General features: G+C 39.9%; 1 protein-coding gene across 2 annotated transcripts in view; it reads right to left on the minus strand.

The window, feature by feature from the left end:
* Positions 1–19,700, minus strand: part of Wwc3 (WWC family member 3) — a 102,861-nt gene that overhangs the window by 23,188 nt on the left and 59,973 nt on the right. For both annotated transcript variants that reach the window (XM_027431820.2, XM_027431821.2), the window contains exons 6-9: positions 14,121–14,250; positions 12,972–13,121; positions 10,931–11,004; positions 3,408–3,650 (exon numbers count right to left, since the gene is read on the minus strand). In XM_027431820.2, the coding sequence (XP_027287621.2) occupies positions 3,408–3,650; positions 10,931–11,004; positions 12,972–13,121; positions 14,121–14,250 (597 nt within the window). The remainder of the gene's footprint in view (positions 1–3,407; positions 3,651–10,930; positions 11,005–12,971; positions 13,122–14,120; positions 14,251–19,700) is intronic.

The following is a 19,700-nucleotide window of genomic DNA, read 5'->3' on the forward strand; positions in this document are numbered from 1 at the left end:
CATTTAACAGATGAGAAAACAAATACTCATGGAATGAAAGTACTTTGCCTTGGCTATGTAAGTTCAAAACTTGGTCATCAGCATGAACCTAAAGGCAGGGTAATTTGCCAGACTCCACTGTTTCTACTTCCAAGATTTCTTATTCTGTTGTTAATATGTGATAAGAAAGAGTGCATCTTTTTTATCACAAATCATTACCCAAATGTGGAGTCATGCTTAAATTCCTACCTAAGTCTTAGCAATGGAAAAGGCACCAAAGTCTCATCTTTAGTTTCTTTTCCAGAAAATGGAGTAAGAGTACAAGAAAATGAGCTTCAATTATGTTCCCTCATTGGGATTTCTATCCATAACCGTCTTTATGAATGACTTTGGAGCTGAGACAGGCAAAGATTGGATCCTGGTCATTTCACTACCCCAACTTAGCCAGAAGAAGCTAGCCTCAATCAGTCCCTTTGTTCCACCTCCACTGTGGGTCTAACCATAGATTGTCCTACAAGAAATTGCCTACCATGAGACCCCACACTTAAATTGGTAAGAAGTGACACTAAGAAATGTACCAAGTATCCACTTTATAGAAGCTGTCAACAGCTGCAGAAACCCTTTGGGGCATCTGGTCTCATCTTAATACTCAGCAGTTGATACAAAGTGCAAAGGAGATAGGTAATTATCACGCATGTATGTTCTCCTGTAATGAAGGTCATTTTCTAGCAGATTAGGAAATTCACTTGGATCTATTCAGCTCTGATTGAGGGCTCTTGTCCCAGAACTGACTACGCAAGCTGGTCCCACAAGAGACCACAAGCTGGATGAAAAGTAGTCCATCTTTGCTGCTGTCTTATTCCTTGGTCCCAGGCATTGGAGCTAACACTGCTCCCAGAGGGTTCTATAGATGTGTGCCCTGTGCCCACAGTACTGGCAAGTGCTGAACTTCACATGGGGAGGGAAGCCATTGTCAAGGGTGTGTAGGTAGAGGTTCTGAGGAGGCAGGCTCCATTTGTAGAACAAATCCACCCTGTCGAACTGAGACCAACAGGAACTCTAGGTCCTCCTATCCAGAACATACAAAAGAGAATACCAAGGTTGAAAAGTTAATGCTTAACTAAGAAAATACAGAAGCCAAAGAGAATAAAAGAAAAGTTCAGTAGCATTGTTCTCTTTGAGACTCAGACTCAGGTCTAGGTTTCGAGTGAGATGGTAGGGCATGCTGTCATCTTGAGCAAATTAAAATTCATTCTTATCATTACTAGGCTAAGATGAACTCTCTAAACCCTACTTCTTCATTGGAAGCAATGCTGCCATGAGCTCTGAACCCCAAGTACCTGCAGGCCATTCATCTACCCTAAAGATTAACAAGGAGCATCCAAACATCAAGATTGATAGGCAATATGAAGAATAGTCAGAAGTCACAGTGAAAGTGGGTGTAGCAGTGCACACCTTTAATCTCAGCATTCAGAGGCAGGTGGATCTCTATGAGTTGGAGACAAGCCTGGTCTATATGGGGAGTATATGTAGTCAGAGCTACATAGTGAGACCCTGTCTCAAAACAGACAGACAGACAAAAAGATAAAATAAAAAGGTCACAATGAAATCATCATTATATGTATCTGCACAGGTCAAATAATTCTGATTACTTAAACTCTATGACACTATGTGGACAATGCTCAGGAAAATACAATTTAGGGTCATGTCAATATACTGAATTGGATCAAGCCAGTATATTAACAAAGAGGGGTCCCCAAAGCTCGGCAGATAGCCACAGATAAACCACTGACAGCTGTTAAATGTGGAAAGCAGACCAAGCCTTCGGCACACTCCACAATCGCAGGCAGCAAATGGAAACCAGGAGACATGGCACATGATGAAAGGCTGAACAACTTGGCATCAGAGAATACAAAAGACACAGGCTTCACGTGTCTTGTGCTTGAAAGAGTCTCAAGAGTAACTGAGGAGAGGCACATTCAGAAACAGACTCACAAAAGGCTGCCGACTTCCTACTGCAAAAGAAAGAGCTGGCTTCCCTGGCTAGAAATCAAAGTTGAAGATAAAAGCAATAGGGAGACACCCACAATGCTACAGGGAGCAATTCCCCCAGGCAACAGAGGCTCCCTGTTCTGGAGCTGGAACACCTCCTGCCCCCCCCCCATCTTCTTGAAGTTACCTCCGATCCTACACAGGCACTGCTCTGCAAACACAGGCAGAAGCCCCAAGCACCCACACCAGAAGGGGAACAGGGTAAATCATGCTTCTCCTTCTTCACTCTCTATCCATGTCCTCAACCACTTCTTTATGTTTGATTCTCTTTTTGTGGAGATAACTTGTTACTCTGTAGCCCACTATCCAACTCTGAAACTCACCATGTACCCTAAGCAGATCTCAAAACCAAGACAATTATCCCACCTCTAAGTGCTGGGATTACAGGTGTGAGCCATCACACCTGGCTGTCATGTCCCAGTTCTATGTTGGCACCAGGAACCTTGGGAAGCAGCTGACACCTCTCATGGCACAGAAGGCACATGATTCCACTTCCCACATATTCTGTAAGGAAACATGCCAGGCAGTCACTGTTCTCAGGGGAAGTGGAACACCCCTGATCTGGGGGGGGGTCCCAAATCTGAGTGGATGCAGAAGGTAAAGATTTAGGATTTTGGAGCATTTCAGATTTTAGATTTTCAGATTAGAAATTCATAGAAGTGCATTTTCAAAAATACTGAAGAATTAAAAATAAAAAACAAAACAAAACCTCCAACCCCAAGAGGATCGACATTCATGCCAGGACCTGAGTGGTAGAGGCAGGATGAGAAACTTGGAGGCCAGCATGGGCACATAAGACCCTGTCTCAAACAATGAAGGAAGAAATAAACAAAGGAAGGAAGGAAGGAGTAAAGGAATAAGGAGAGAAAAGAAAAAAGAAAGGATGAACAAAGAAAAGAAAGAAAGGAGTCTAGGGGCTGTAGCTTGATGATTAAAGAGTTAACCAAACATGCTAAAACAAGAAGATAAATATAAAAATAAAATACTCTGGGGTCAGTGAGATGGTTCAGCAGGTAAAAAGGCATCTCCTGCCAACACCAAAGACCTGGGTTCGATCCACAAGACCCTCATTACAGAAGAACTGTCTGCTGCCAATTGTCCTGGAACCTTCACACTAGTACTATGGCACACACTCACATTCATATACACACATATACAAAATAAATAAAATGTAATAAATGTCTTTAAATAAAATAAAACATGCCAAAATTGGAAACATTTCTGGGCTCAAGCATTTTACTCAAGGACTGTTCAGCCTGTATCAATTAAGAACATCCTCAAACCATATACAAGTCATCCGTTTAATGTTTCTAGTTTGGTTCATTTCTACAAGTGTTACCCACTGCCCCCCCCCCAAATCCTGGAAAACCACACACCTTTCTGTGGCACCCTGTGCAGATGTGGCCCGAGCACGTTGGATCTCCTCCTCCAGGCGCCTCCTTTCCTCTTCCAGACGGGCCACATCTTCTGCTGAACTCCGCTGCTGAATAATGAGCTGCAGCTCCTGCAACAGGGCCTCCTTTTCTTTGATGAGCTGCAGCCGGTCCCTGTCGGCTTCAGCCATGCCTGGCCATGACTCGTTAGCCAGCTGAGCCAGCTGCTGCTGAATATTGGAGACTCTGAGACAGAGAGAGGGGCAGGAAGAGATAGGAATGAACAGAAAACCTGATGTGGGCACATTTTCTTCACCATTGCTGACTCCATACATTCACTGGGTTAAATAAATGGTGAGATAATTGCTCTGACCTTCCACTTAATAGCATTTGGAAATGAGGGTTCATGAAAGCACTCCAGAAGTCTGAACTGTGAGGTGACAAGAATTATACTGTACTTGTTTCAAAGAAATGACAAAAAGGCTAGCAGTCCTGAACATGTCCACACTCTGTTCCATGCTCATTCAGAGAGGAAGGAAGCTGCTCATGTCTCCTTTTCCCACCACTGTCAGTATCTAAACTTTCATCCAAGAGACGCCTCTGCCTTTCTGCCCCCTCATCCAGGGGTAAGCACTAACAGACACATTGGGAAAATAACAGGAGGGAAATGCATCTATCAGGAATGTTTCAGAAAAGTACAGCTCTGGGGCCCCAGGCTCCACATCTGTTCCTCCCTGCCCCAGAGCCCTTGGCCAGGTGGGATTGAAAAGTGCTGTAAAGGAGGGGCAAATACTCAACAAAAGCTGAGTGCTTGAACACTTCCCTGGCCCTAAATTTCCAAGTGCTTGCCTGGCAAACACATTTCATCTCTTGTGCCCTGAAGTGGTGTTGAATTCAGATTAAATAAAATAGACATGGCTCGTGTTTTGCAAACATACTTAAAAGTGTGAGCAGTATGTTTTAGATAAGGGTTCTTTAAGACAAAAAACTAGGAATGCCAGACCCAATGTGAACCCAGTTCAGTGGAGTACAAAGTTTGGCACACATGCCTAAAAATGAAATCCAAAGACTTCATTGAGATGACAGAAATCTGTGAGAACATGTAACTGTCAGGCACCACACAGCCTTAAGGTGGTGATTATAAAAGTGGAGCCTCAGGCCTGGCGCCTCAGGATCACCTGGGAGCGGTTAGAAAGGCAACCATCCGGCCCAAGCCCAGATCTACTGACTCCTACGCCATGAGCTTGGGGTCTTGGCAAGCCCTCTAGGCTCTTCTGCTGCTCACTCAAGTCGAACAGCCAGGACTCTCAGCGCTTCCTCCTCTGCAACTCTGCCCAGTCTGGAAGGTGCTAACTGACCTTTAGGGAGTTACATCAGGCACTGACAGGATGTTGTTCGTCACTAAAATGGGAATGGCATAGACAGGGCAGGAGGATGCATGAGACTGCCTACCTCCTGTGCCCAGGACACATGGCACTAACTGTGTCTGGCTTCTTGCCTGCTGGGTCCAGCCCTCACAATCTTTCTCAAACCTGAGCTCCATGTAGATGTCACCAATTGACTGGATTTACCACATGCACTGAATAAACTGTGGCCCAGCCCTGAGCCACATGAGGCTGTCTCATCTAGATATGTGCACATGGACGCACCAAAGCTGGAGAATTGGACAGAACTCCTTCTCCAGATACAGAACCAACCCAAAACCCACAGTCACAGAAAGAAAAGCGACTGTAGGCTAAAGTTTAAGTGTATGCAGTTTCCTCAAGCCCAGTTCTCCAGAAAGGTTAAAAAAAAATACTTGGGCTTAAGTAGCTTTATTAGATAAGTTGTTTTCTAACTTAAAAATAATATCCTGAAAATGTACTGGAAAATGAGGCCAAATCATGTCAAAGAAAAAAATAGTGTCAGAGGCAACTAAGCAGGGCTTAAGTATCCACCTATGTCTAATTAGTGGAATTAAAAATTTATGGCACTAATATATAACTAAAGCCCAAGAAAAACACGCTGAGCAGGACCATAAATAATCCAGTGGCAAATTAGACATTATATCCAATAAAACTTCTAGAACAATCTACTATAAGCAAAGAGAAGGGAAAAGATTAAACATAAAAGACTGGAAGACTAATGAGAAAATCTGGCTATGTTTTCACAGCAGATTTTTATTTTAGTTTATCTGCTTCTTAGGAAAGCCTATCTAAGCTAAGCTAAAACTAGCTACATCAGTCACACTTCTGATACAAAAAGACACATTCTCAAACACACCCTTTTTGGGTTCTGAGAGAAGTGTGTGTGTGTGTGTGTGTGTGTGTGTGTGTGTGTGTGTGTGTGTGTGTGTGTGTGTGTGGTGTGTGTGTGTGTGTGTGTGTGTGTGTGTGTGTGTGTGTGTGTGTGTGTGTGTGTGTGTGTGTGTTACTAGAGCTATCTCCTGGACAGCATACATGCTACGTAGCCATTTATCACTAAGCAATATACCAACCCCACCCCACACCACTGGAGCAGTCTGAATTTCCTATGGTTTAAATACAAAGAGATCAAGACTCCATTAAGCCTGGCAGCTCTATACTAGCTGGTATCTACAAGGATTCAACTTGCTGAGGGTGGCAAAAGATCCAGTTCCAGATAATTCTAATCTTCTCGGGAAAATCTCAAGGGATTCACATTATCTAGAAAAATCAATGAGCAGAAAAGCTTAATTATTGGAAGAAGGAGGAGAAGCACAGGGAAAGTTTCAAACAGCCTGTTCACCTAAAGCATAATGAAACAGTAGAGCAGCCAAAGTCAAACCATGTACTATAACTTTTCCTAGCTCACAGGAAAAATTTGCTAGAAAGGGCCAACCTCTCCAGCAGAAACAAGATCCGGATGAGGATGATTTCTTGCAACCCATCTGGAAAAGTTGTTTGGGTCATGCTGAAAACCAGGCAAGCATTTCCATGCTTAAGCACATTGCTTTGTTAATTCTGACCTCACAACAATGAAGATGCTTGTAAGTTGCTTTTCAAGCAACCTCAGAATCCAGAATACTGACATGCTGGAAAAGGCAATCAATCCCCTTCTCCATGACCACAATCTAGATGTGGACTTTTGAGCCCCCTTCAGCCAGGTCAAAAGAGGCACATTTGTCTATGCTCTGTCTTTTCTAGAAGCCAAAAGCAATAGAAGTAAGGATTCCCCCAACAAATGACCACTAGTACAGTTCCCTGGCCTTTCAGTAGCATGCCCTGGAACAGAGCCACAGGCAGGGAGCATCCTTACTACTGGAGGTTTCCATGAGGAAGCAGATTTCCTGCCTAAGGCAAAACACAGATGTGCCAAGGTCTCTGCACCTTCTTCTAGATCTATGTTAAATAGCTTATTCCCTGCCTGAAGGCCCATTCCTGGGAGGGCCATCATTCCAATTCTGAGCATTAAAGGAAAAACAATTTCCAGAAAGGCTTTTCTTTGAAGAATTCTTTCAGTGAAATTCAGTGCTTGAAAAGCAAGACCATGATGGCTTCCAGAAAAACAAACAAACAAACAAACAATAAATTTCCAAGTCCATTTTTAAAGAGCCCTAAAAGCCACATAAAATTCAAAAGGGATTTTCTTCCCTTTTTTGGTACAAATCCACTATATGCTTTATTGACTTTTCTTTTTGATAGGTACAACATATTAAGAGCTTTAAAACATCCCATACCCTGAGAGTGAAGAAATGAAAGAAAAATCTCACTTTAGGTTTCATATTTATTACATGATTTCTAAGTTTTGTTCCCTGGGCAGGTCTAACACAGAGGTAGGATACGAACTACTTGGTTCTGATATCTGACCAAGTGTTTTTTTTTTCTGTCATAACCAAGGCATGATAAACCATAAATGAATACCTGTGTTTGGACTGCAGAAGCTACTCATATCTTCACAGTTCCTGGGGAAATCTTTATAACTGCATTTTCTAGGAATAATGTACTTTTAATATTAAAAATATTTGAAGTACATCAGGAATAATCCCAAATCATACCTAAAATTTTTCAATCTGTTATATAATTTCCCATTTTCCTAAAAATCCTGTGGCTTTCTGGAATAGCAAACAAAACTTCAGGAAACCTGTCACCCTACTTGATGGTAACAAGTCAGGATAGATCCAACCTGCCACGATGCCAACTTATCATGGCAGTTGTCCTATCATGTCCCTTAGCTTACATTTTCTCCCCTTGAGAAGGACAAACCTTTAGAAAGAAACTTTACAAAATGAAAAGCAGCAAGTCTTTAACTTATCTTCACCAGTGGCAAACATACTTTTATTTACTTGTCAAAGTCCATATACAAAGCTACTTGAGAAAAGGAGATGTAAATCCAAGTGACTAATCAAATTCAACCGGAATCATAGTATGAATAAATCATGACAGCTGACAAACACCAGAAAGCCATACAGAAGACACAGGAACTGGATTAACCACATGTTAAGAAATGGCTACAACTTGTGCACCCTTCTGGACCAAGTCCTCTTAGGTTAAAAATACAGAGCCATCTGCATCATCAGGATTGCTTCAAGAAGACTTGTTCTTCCAATTTCCAAAAAAAAAAAAAAATCCAAAAATTTTAAGCCACTCATGCGAAAAAATTCCTCTCATAAGGCCTGCCTTGGGAATCCAAAGAGTCATTACAGGAAGGAAAGGTGAAAGCAGCCCTCTTGGGACATTTCAACACAGGGTTGAAATACCAAATAGGTTACTCTTGACAGTGGTAGTTAGGTCAGCTAATTCTCCAGAATTCTCACACTACCACTTGGAATTATGATTTTACTCCTAGAGACTTCCTTTAAATCTGTGAACACATAAAACCCCTCATTATGAGAACTCTGCATTTTTTATAATCATATATTTATTTAAAACAACCTCAATTCTAGACACATGGAAATACGTCTTCAAAAGGTGTAAAAGCATCACCTTCTGCCCATTTTAGAACTGGCAAACCACAAGTGATTCTGCAGTAGATATGTATAAGGGTTACTTTGTATTGTAAACTTGATTGCGCTAAGGTATGCCCAGGTAGGTGGCAAAACATTATGTCTGAGAGTATCTCTGAGAGAATTTCTGGAAATTATTACCATGAATTAGAAGAGTAAGTAAAAATGACTTGCTTTTATCAGTGTTAGCAAACATCATCCAGTGGACAGAATTAAAGTATTAGATGTATTGGTATACTATAACAAAACAAAACAAACAACAACAAAAAAAACATGACCACAATTGTGGTGACTTAAAACAACACTACTATTTGACTACAGTTCCACAGGTCAGCAAAGCTATGTTCCTTCTAGAACCCCTAGGGAAGAATATGTCTTTCCGCCTCTTCCAGTTTAAGGTTGGCCTCTAATTGACACCCACCATGCCTTCTCTGACTCTGACCTTTCTGAGTCTTTCTCACAAGGATCCTGGGTTGGATTGGGCATCTTTGGATCATTTAAGGACATGTCTCCCCATCTTGAGATGCTTAAACTCATCATTCCTACAGAATCCCGTTTGCCTTTCATTTCGGAGAAGCCTCTAATGTGCTGCTAAGGCAGAAGTGCTGGGCCCTGGAGTCTTCTAAGCAGTTACAGTAAACATCTTAACAGGGTTCTAGCAACTGTGAAATAATTCTTTGATGCAAAACTAATGATTAAATGCAGTGTCTACCCAATAAATCATCTTAAATCCTCAACTTTTTGCCCAAATGTATTAATTTGACATCTAAAAGGTGACTTGGTATGTCCTGACACCACTTCCAGAACAAAGAAGTCACTTGCTATGTTTGGTAAATGTCACAACAACACATAACAATTACGGTCGTAAGTGTAGCAATAATCTATTTTCTGTGTTTAATACAGCACAGCAAATTCCAGCACCCACACTTGGCAGTCCCACTTCGAAACAGGCACGAAGGAGCAGAGAGGCCTGGTCAGAAGAAACAATCGCCCCCACAAGCACCCAAAGCTATCATGAAAGAATGCATGCAAAATGAAGCATATGACCAGGGAGGTAACCAGCACTGGCCTATGAACTTAAGAAATTCAATGCCAACCACAAGCCCACCTTGAAAAATCCTGGGAGAGCTGGTGTGATGATTCCCAGTAAAGAGAAGTAGGTTTTTGTTTAGGCTACTGCTACAGCAGGAAATCAGGTTTGCTTCTTTATTAATGCTAAGGTTTCATAAAGGTGATTTTCAAGATATCAATGAACATTGGTCCAAGTGACAAGTTTCTAAGGGTCTCTCACTCTACTTGGTACTCTGCTCTTCCCCCAGAAGATATTAAGACAATATGTAATCCATAACTAGTGTTTTAAAGCTATTCTTCAATTTGGGCCTTATGGTACAGGCCTATAATCCTAGTTCCTCAGAAGGCTGATACAAGAAGATCACAAGTTCAAGGACTACCTGAGCTAGCATGAGCTCAAGGCTAGCTCAGCTCACTTACGGAGACCCTGTATGAAAATACAAAATAAAAAAGCAGATGGGTTTGGGCGTTGGTGATGCATGCCTTTAATCCCATGAACTCTGTGAGTTCAAGGCCAGCCTGGTCTACAGTTCAAGTGACAGTACAGTCTCCAAAGCTACACAGAGAAACCCTGTCTTGAAAAACAAAACAAAAAACAAACCAAACAAACAAACAAAAAAGCAGCTGGGATAGGCCACCTGCTTAACATACATGATGCTCTGGGTTCTATTCTTAGCACTGCATATAAAAATAAAAATAGAATTTTAAATCTATGTTTTGTGTTTTTCTATAACACATATTTAAAATGATTTGCTTTTCAGACTTTTTCTATAAGGCATAATAGAGAAACTGTCTCTAATCAGAGGCAGTGTAAAGCATGAAAATATTAAAAATAGAGAACTGAAGCACCTGAGTTGAAAGGCAACACACTAAAATCACAGAGGCAACAATACTGTGATGTGCAAGGATATGGCCAATGTTCTGTGGAAAACTGGAGGGAGGGGTGGAGCAAGGAAAGACAAATCCAAGGCACAAACCCTGATAAAAGTCAAGTTTGCAGAAGGCAGGTAAGATACAAGATAGATCAACACAAATGATGTCACTTGTCTCCAACAAATAAACTCTAATAGATACTGTTATCACCTGCTGCCCTATCAGGACCAAACTTCTTTTGATGGTAAAATAGATAGCTTTCTGTATCTAAGTGATTAATGCCAATGTATGTGAAAAACAAAACAGTTTGCTTCCACTGGCCTGATGGATGGATGCTATCTGCAGGTTGGAAGAGAGTGGGGGCAGGGAGGAAGTTCCCAAGTATTTGGTATGAAAGAGAAAGTTGTAGAAGTCTCTTATGGCTTCACATCATCTTAACTTTAAATACTAAGAATTTCACATGTTAAGAGTACTTGAAAGTTCACCAGGTGTATTAAAAAGAAAGGACCATTCTTCTCTATTTCAAGCATTGCTTTTCTGATAAAATGTGGGCACTCAGACACTAGAAACATGTTCGACCTTTTTCTGAGGAAGCAACAAAGCAAGCAGAAGGGCCAAGCTGTGAAAGTGTTCTACTTACCTTTTTCGGGCTTCTTCATACTGCCAGTTAAGTCTTACACGGTCTACAAGTCTTGTTTTATCATCAAAGAGAAACTTTCCAGAACACAAGGAACAAAAAAAGGAAATGAAAGAATATTAACAGCATGTCTTGAAAGTAGAAAATTCACTTAAACATTTGGGAAAAAAACCCAAACTACAAGAGTATAATAACTACCCATATCACATCAGGTATTATAAAACACCTAGAGATGATCTGAAGTGAACATGAGGCAGTATGTGGGGGTCTGTGCAAATAGCATGCCACCTCACAAATGTGACATAATCATTTGTGGATTCTGGTATCCCACGGGTTTGGGAACCAATCCTGCATGGAGAAAAATAGATGTACTACTTAGAAATCCTAAAGTCTAAATTAGACAGACTAGTTGCCTAAGGAAAGGATTAGAGAATACCTTTCAAGGCTCAAGGCATAAAAATGGAACCAAAGATAAAACAAAACAACACAAGGTCTGGATTGGGGAGTATTACCTACAAGTTATGCTTTAAATGCTTGCAACACTATCAGTAGTTAGGCTTAAATATTTTCATGCCAATTATATTGAAGGTAACAAAATCCACACAAAACAAACAAAAAAAACTAGTTAAACCAAGATAACAGCTGTAAAGCTGCCAACCCAGGGCCGACCCCAGTAAACTTCAACGGGTTATAAGCTATGATAATTTACAACTGGGATGGCAGAAGCAGCCACTACTTCCAACCTGACACTTTTAGAATGGCTTATTGAAATCATTAGAGAGCTTTGATCTTATCTGTTTCTCTCAAACTAATTAAGAGCTATAAATTCTAAATCAACTTTATGATAAGAAGGAAAAAAAGGCATTTCCAGAACTCAGTGAGTCTTGTGCTTGCTTCCTTTCTTCACGACAAAATCTCTAGGCAAAAATGACAAATGTTTTGGCGTACACATTTTTCTGAGTATTCCAGGTGGTAACCATGTTCTTTAAATAAAAGATCCCTTTCAAAATCTCTAAATATACTTTCAGCAATAATGAAAATAAAAATTGAAAACACATTATTTTCAGGACACCTGAGATGTAACAGTTCATAATTTATATTATATTTCCCCCAGAAAGGCATTATTTTTCAAACTTTCACACTACTACTAATAACTAAATTCCTGACCTTCCCACAAATTGTTTTTCCCCTCTCTCTTAAGCTTTCCTTTATTTGATGGGAGGGGTATCATGCCTTCCACTGACATTTTATCTTTACTTAACAACCGTTATAGAAAAGAAGTCCTCCAAAATGTTTTCATTTGGTTGCAAATTAATTTCAAACTTTATCCAATGATACTAAAACAGTATGTCTTTGATTATTAGCTACCCAGTTTCAAATGATGATTTTCCTAATTTGTTTTTTGTGGCTAATTCAGAGCTTTATTGATTATCAAGGGAGAGAATGCTAAAAGTGTCCCAAGTCTGAGAGAAAATCAATTTCTTGACATTCTCTTAGAAGAACAAGAAATGGCAACAAAATATAACCCTAAGTGACAGAGCCAGAAAGCCTTTGGAAATCACAGCAAGCTGCTTTTTTTTTTAACTTGTTTGGGAAATAAAGTTTTAGTGGCAACCAATAAGCCCACTCTCTTAGGTATCACGAAGGACACCTTTTTGTGTTATATTGACAGCTGACCAGTCAAGGAAGTGACTACCTAGCTTTCAAAGCCAAAGATATTTGCTATCTGATCCTTCGCAGAAATCATTTGCTAAGCCACATTCGAAAATGTCATGGATATTTCAAGGAAACACTTAAGTTTAATGCTGGCAAAGCGGCTGCTGCCATTTTTAAGACTCCTAATCAAAAGGCTATATGCATTCTATACCACTTTGCCATTAGAACTAAATGTGAGAAATACGGTTTCCCTTTCAAGTTTACTGACACAAAAGCCAAAATATTTTTCAAGTAGAAATTAAAAGTTAGAACAAATGTGTGGACACCACCACCAAAGCCAGTGACTCCTCTTTGGGAATGTTCATGTCTCTGCCCTGGGTGAGCATACCTCCCCTATAGTGTCAGTCTGAGAGCCAGCATCACAAAACTGCTGAGGGACACCAGAGTCACCAAGTGCGCCTGTGCTGTGAGAGAAATCTTGTAGAGTATCTGTAATGGAGCAGCTATTCTTGAAGCTGTCAGTAAGCTTGGCCAGGCTCTGGAAAAGAGTAAGACAAGTTCTGTGAATGGAGATTGCATAGTTTCCTTTGAAGCAGCTGTTTCTTTCTGGTTCAAGGAGGTCTACAGCCTAAGACTAGAGAGATGTCCCATCCTACTCTCCATTATCATTAAATTTGTTTTTTACAAAAGCATATTTTTTGGTGTTTTGAGATAGGCTTTCTCTGTGTAGCTATGGAGACTGTTTTGGCATCTGTTTGTAGACCTGGCCTCAAACTCACAGAGATCCACCTGCCTCTGCCTCCAGAATGTTGGTATTAAAGGTGTGCACCACCACTGCCCGGCTTTACAAAAGCATATTTTTAAATGCACATACTTTAATGAAAACTGTTAGTCATTTAAGTAAAGAGAAGATCAATCCTTCTGGTAAGAATAGTTTTGGTGCCATTGTTCCTACTTTTTTAAGCCTTTGTGTTTCTTAATTTAAAAAAATTCCTATCACAAATGCTCAAATAGTAACTGGGTCTGACAAAGATGCATAGCCACTTCAAATTTTTTATAGGTAATCCAGAGATAAAATATCTCCCAGACTATACTTTTATAACTTGATTTTTTCAATCATGGATAAAACTAATCTATGGATGATAATATACCAAAAATTACAGTAAGTATGAATTCTGGCACATGTAACTCATTTGGGTGGACACTGAAGAGAAATAATATTGTTTACTATTTCTTTGGGCTTTGATACCTATTCAATTTTGGCATTGTTGAAGACACTGGAACCAAAATAGACAAGTGCAACAGAATTTGGGCAGTTGGCTAAGACCTGAAACAAATGATTTTTGGAAGGGGCCACTAATCCAAGATGGAAGAGGTCAGGCAGAATTAATACACTTACTTAAACATGGTATGCATGTGCTCAAAATACACATATATAGTACTCATTAATTATCTATACAGTAAACATATAAAATGCAATAAATCAGTGACAGATATGTCAGCAGGAAGAGTTTTCAGGAGGCAGTTTTGGCTTTACCTGCATCAAATCCCTGCGCTCTTTCTCGCCTGTACAAATGGCTTTCTTAATAGTACGAAGTTCATTCATTATAGCCTGGGCCTCATCCAGTTTATAGTTGGTGTGAGAACTTGACATCTTTCGGTCAATCCTGTTTAAAAATATGAAATTGGAGTCATTCCACATGAGATTACAGCATCCTTTTAGCAGTAAGTATTCAAACATTCCAATATTTAAACAATAAATATTCAAAAGTATTCCAAGACTCCATGAAACCTTCTATCTTTGTGGCAAATATGAAAATGTGAGACCTGGCTGTTGGATGTCTGCCTTTGCTTCAGAAGGATCCTGTGTAGGGGAGGAGGCACCTATCCTCTACTCAGCAGCAGTTTTGAGTAACGGATGAGATTGTATAGTCCCTCTCTGGGAGGACAACCAAAGTTTTCCATTTATTGTCAGCATTATCAAGGTCAGTGATCAAATATGTTTATTAAATAAACTTATGGGTAAGATTTGTATGTCAGGAGAGTACATAGGAGACAGCAAGAAGTAGTATGTTCCAACAATATACTTGAACAAAAATTGGAACCTCTTTTTGAGGTACTGGGGATAGGCTAAGCAAGCACTCTACCACTGAACTATATCCTCAGCCCTCAAAACTTGAAAACTTATGCCGTCTCCATTCATTTCACTCTAGTTATCACTTATCACTTATCCTATTTACATCCTTGATACTTTGCTTCAGTCCAAGTATCCATCCAGGAAAACTTCCTTCCTTCCCCCTTCCTTCTTCTCACCCTCTCTCTTGCCTCCTTTTGTCTGTTCATCCACCTAGTCAACCTATGCACATGTAGGCCTGGCTGGGAGTAGTAGATATAGAACACAATACAATCAAACTTGGCTCCACCTTCTGATAGCAGGCAATCTTGGGAGCGTGCCCTCTGTCACGTCTCCCATGTCTAACCCTCAAGCCTAGGAAGCCTTCAAGGCTAAGGTGATAGAGAAATTGGTCCAGATGTAGAATGAATCCCTTCCCTGGAAAGCAGCTACCTTACTCAACAGGTTCCAGGCTCCCCCATTACATAGGTTCTGAGCCAAATAATTTTCCCACAGGTTACCCTGATGATCTAGATTGTTGTTAGCCCAAACTGCCTGGTTTTCCACTACACAAACCTGGTATGTTGTAAATAGGAGTAAAATTCCAGCTCCATCACTCATTAGCTGTGGGATCCTAGGAAAATCATCTATGTCTTTTGATCTACTTCATTGTGTCTCAAATGGGAATACTAACAACACTACTCCTACAGGACAGGCGTAAGATTTAAGAAGAATATGTAAGGAAAGGACTCACCTGGCAGAAGACTTAGAATGTAATGTTTGTAATAATGATTATTATCGGGATAATAAAACTACTTACTCACTGGAGAAAAAGAATTAGGTTGCCAACTTTACTATTTTATTATTATTAATAAATTCCTTGTCATATGTGTAGCAATGCAAAGTGAAGCTCAGTGCCAGAGTTGACCTGACCTATTGACATCCTTGGAACAGAAGGGCAAATACAGAAGCAAGAAACTGAGTTGCAACAGGGCAATAGAACCAGTCAGTATTTCTATGATAGCCATCAACCACTATGAACATTTATAAAGACAGAGCCTAAGACTTTTCCCTAAGAAAACAGATGCAACTACACGATGGAACTCCACATATTGCACAATGACAATCCCAAATCCAATCATAGCCTGACACCACAGGCACTTCCATAATGGGTCAGTTATACCCTGTAAGTTTCTCAAATGTACAGGTCAGATGACCTTGATATGCAACATCCCAGAAATAAGAAACCCTTTCTCAATAATGTAGAGGTAAGAATTGACTCTCAGAAGTTGTTCTCTGACCTCCACAATATGTGCTATGCTCCATGTATACACAAATTCACACATCACGTACACATATACACATGCAAACAGAAAAAGACAAACAGAGAAGAGGGAGAGCATATAATATACCAGAGTAGCTGGTTAGCCCTACTTGGGGAGAGAGAGAGAGAGAGAGAGAGAGAGAGAGAGAGAGAGAGAGAGAGAGAGAGAGAGAGAGAGAATATGAATATTATACCAGAGTATCTGGTCAGAACTTATTTCAGGAATACCCTGTAACAGAAGTCTCCAGGAGCAGAGCAAGGAACCCATGTAGGGCTCTGGATCATACCCCATCTCCACAGCTTTCCTATTCTGCATAAGGTTGTTTGCCCAGAAGGAAATGGAAAAAGTCTGCTATAAGACATGTGAGAGGATCTGGAAAGAAGGCTCAGCAATTAAGAGCACTTGCAATTCTTGCAGAGAACTTGTGTTCAGTTCCCAGCACATTCATGTGGCAGCTTACAACTGTCTGTAACTTTAATTCCAGGAGATTCAATGACCTCTTCTTTACTCCTCGGGTACTGGGCACACATGTGGTACACATATATACAAGTAGACAGAACACTCATATTCATAAAATAAAAACAAATAAATCATTAATGAAATAATAATGAATAATAATGAAGTAATAATAATAATAAAATAACAATAATAATGAAACAATCATTAATGAAAGCCATTGGATGACAGAATCTCAAAAACTAAGCCTCTGAAAAGTCACTATCAAAATAGTTGCATATTATTACAAAATGGCATTGCTACATAAACTATACTATTCAACCATATCATATAAGTATTCTGGCTGGGTGGTGGTGCATGCCTTTCATACCAGCACTCAGGAGGCAGAGGTAGGCAGATCACTATGAGTTCTAGGCCAGTTTGGTCTACATAGTGAGTTGCAGGACAGCCAGGTCTACAAGAGAAACCCTGTCTCTAAAAACCAAAAAGAAAAAAGTATTCTGATATAAATAGTATCTAAAAACAATCCTGCATATCAAGTACCTAGTAGATGGCAGAATCATGTTCCATGCTTTACACTGGGAATATTATATAAGCCCTGAACAGATTTATAAGATAAGCATAATCCTCTTGAATTTTTTCTTATAATGAAGAAGTTGAAGTTTGGAGTAATTAACTAAGTTAAGAGTCTAGATGATAAGTTAATATGTGGCAGGGCAGGGATTCAATACACTAAGCCTTCACAGGGCCACAGGGTAAAGTGATGTACCTTCCTGTGCAGTGTGGTATCTATCACCCCATTCAGAGTGGCCAAGACGCAACCAGGCAGATTTTTACAAGAAGAAATAATATTTCACAGAAGTCAAATTGCTTTCATTTTACAATCACAACCAATTATTATCTAACAAAAAAGAAGGGATGGAGGTATCTTTTTTCACTTCTGAAAAATTTACTTATCTAAGACTTTCCTCTCCTTTTAAAAATTCCTTGCCAGAATGGTGGATCAAATATGAATCTCACCACTGGGAAAACTAAGGCAGGAGGATCGCCTTAAGTTCAAGGCTGGGTTACATAGTGAATTTCAGGTCATCCTGAAATATAGAGTGAGTCCTTGTCTCCAAAATGCTTATAGCCACTCTAGTCAAATTCAGATGACAGCTCATTTATTTTGTCTTTTATAAAACATCAGTATGTTCTACTTCATAATGAAAGTCATAATATCTGCTACAGAACTCACTTTTTTTGGTTTTTCGAGACAGGATTTCTCTGTGTAGCTTTGGAGCCTATCCTGGCACTTGCTCTGGAGACCAGGCTGGTCTCAAACTCACAGAGATCCATCTGCCTCTGCCTCCCGAGTGCTGGGATTAAAGGCGAGAACTCACTTTTTTAGTTTTATTTTCAAGAATGCAAATCTGTGTTTATGCCCTATATTTTTGATAATAGAAAAGTGATTACTTCTCAAGAAAAATAATATGTAGTACTAACAAAGACATAAGCTCTTATGCAGTACAGAAAAAATATTCATCACAAAGACTCAAAAATCTTTAGTTTTCCATACTCTATGCTTTACACACAGCTTCAGGACAGTTGAGTAACTTGCTGAAGGTGAGAGCCTGTAATAAATACAGTGAGAAGGCCAGATAAAGCTTCTCCTACCGGTAAGTACTCATCCTCTTCATCATTAGGTTAACAATACACTCAAAGCCAATGGCTCCAAATGCCTACTGTATGAAACCTGAAGAATACTCATACACCCAGCCAAATGTGGTCGGTCCTCAATCCCTCATAGTTTTATAGTTTTTTTTCAAGAAATAAAATATACTAACTCAGATAAGGAACCCATACAGGTAAAAGAGACACTTCAGAGATGTTTATCATCAACTTCATATCATATTGCCCTAAGGTTTCCATTTTTGGAGATTAACTGAAGATGCTGGTAGAATTCACTAGCAGAAGGATAAAGCCTAACACCTTAAACCTTCACCTTTGAGAAAAGAGATGCCAGTCCTCTAGAGTTATTTGTTCCATGTTAATACTACAGATTAAAACACAAAAGAATAAATGTTTTGTTATAAGCATTACATTTTAAATGAGCAGTCTAGAAAGGGCCTTGAATGCACATCAGGAAGCTTTTGGTAGCTTGCTATCAACAGCAGGTCCTGTATGGAATGCTGGGTCAATCCTATCACTGGGAACAATTCCTTTTTGTTTCCACCCTGTTACTATGCAACTCACTGCTATGTACTGCCAGAAAGGGGTTGCACAGGCTGTACCTTATATGCATGTTAGTGGGATACTGTTAATGGAACCCTACTCTAGATGTACACAATTCCATTCTTTTCTAGACCACTAAATCCTCACACAGAAGGTGCTAACTCTTTCATCTAGTCATGTCTCCATGTGATATCAAATAGTTAGAAGTATGTAGTCATTCTTATTTAAGGAGACAAATAGGTGTTAACTCTATCCATCCTACTTCAACTGGATCAACTGTAAGGCTGAGAGACTCACAGAGTGGTAGGAATGGACCTAGTTAAAATTAGTTGTTGAACCACTTAGTGGACACCCCTTTCAGTAATGTGAATAGCATATGTAAGTAACAGGACTTCTTAAAACTCAGGGCTCAAATGAAATATAATCTAAAATGTAGGGGAGAAGGAAATACTTGAGCAGTTAATAAGAAGGTAACAAGGCCAATTAACAGATCTTCCTAAGATCCTGGCAGCCCAGAAAAACCTTTGGACTGAGGATAACCTTCCCTCAAGACTCAGAGGTTCCCAGTATTTAAGGATAAAGTAAATGACATGACAGCTAGCAGAGACTGTGATATCAGTCACTCCTACGGCACCCAGAATATGGACCATTTATTATCCTGAGCTGTCCCTATTCCAAAAATTGTCTGAGTCCTCCTCATGAGTTAGGAACCAAGGCAAAGTGTCACTTGAATCATGAAGGTAGTAAATAAGATAAAAATCATGAAGTAATGTAGTATTCATGTTTTTAAACAAAATGAAGCGACTTTAGGGTCAGCATATAATTGAGTTTGCCTCTTCAATTGGATGGTTCATCAAGGATCTAAGTAAAATGTCACTTGCCCCAGAGATCCACAGAAAAGAATGAATTTAGTGCCAGTATTCAAAGCAAGTGTCCCAAGTAGGCAGGGTGGTCAAGGGGGCTGGCATGGATGAGTGAGAATGAAACTAGGGGTAAATGAAGTCATCGA

This window comes from Cricetulus griseus, chromosome X, assembly GCF_003668045.3.
Source record: "Cricetulus griseus strain 17A/GY chromosome X, alternate assembly CriGri-PICRH-1.0, whole genome shotgun sequence".
Lineage (NCBI taxonomy): Eukaryota > Metazoa > Chordata > Mammalia > Rodentia > Cricetidae > Cricetulus > Cricetulus griseus.